The sequence below is a fragment of the Morone saxatilis genome, unplaced genomic scaffold (genome assembly GCF_004916995.1).
Source record: "Morone saxatilis isolate NCDOM2014 unplaced genomic scaffold, NCSU_SB_2.0 Contig19, whole genome shotgun sequence".
Taxonomy (NCBI): Eukaryota; Metazoa; Chordata; class Actinopteri; family Moronidae; genus Morone; species Morone saxatilis.
Window position 1 is genome coordinate 4,988,682 of NW_023339751.1, and position 671 is coordinate 4,989,352.

At 37.7% G+C, this 671-nt stretch overlaps 1 protein-coding gene across 1 annotated transcript in view; it reads right to left on the reverse strand.

Moving 5' to 3' along the window:
* The window catches only part of zmp:0000000755 (phosphofurin acidic cluster sorting protein 2), a 45,965-nt gene that overhangs the window by 15,909 nt on the left and 29,385 nt on the right, over nt 1–671 (reverse strand). Inside the window, exon 7 of the mRNA XM_035664020.1 lies at nt 369–449. Coding sequence (XP_035519913.1) covers nt 369–449 — 81 coding nt within the window. The remainder of the gene's footprint in view (nt 1–368; nt 450–671) is intronic.

Below are 671 nucleotides of genomic sequence, written 5' to 3' on the forward strand. Positions count from 1 at the left end.
GTTGCTGTAACAGAAAAAAAAAAAAAAAATATATATATATATATATATATATATGAGAAAAGGAAATAACTGTCACTATTAAATATGCATGACAGCTGGGCTCGGGCTTATCAGTTCTCCCAGTAACTGTCCACTGGATTACTCATTCACAGCCACTCTATGTAAAGACCATTAGAGTCAGTCCAGTGAACCCACAGTGTTCATTTACATGCTCATTCACATCACCCTAATGGCTTGAACAAATGGAACACAGTGTGTGTGCTTTCCCTTAAAAGCTTGTACAGCAGCAAACACAGGTCTTGAGTTATTCTCATAGTCAATGATTGCCAAGCATAAAACGCCATGCGGTGGAGAAGGAAGCAACTTACCCTGGTCATGGAGGTGGTTCGGATCATTTTCCTCCGGGGTTTCTTGGGCTTCCTGACCTCATCGTCTTCATCATAAAGATCCTGAAATATAGACAGATTGGATTAAATATATGAAATCTCAATATCAAAGTGCCTCTACATTTCAAAGGTCCAGTGTGTAACATTTAGGGGGATCTACTGGCACAAATGTAATATAATAATAACAACAGGTATATTTTCACTAGTGTAAAATCACCTGAATAAAAGAATTGTTATGTTTTCATCTCCTACACACTTGAAAGGCTCAGCTGTATTCAAATGGTT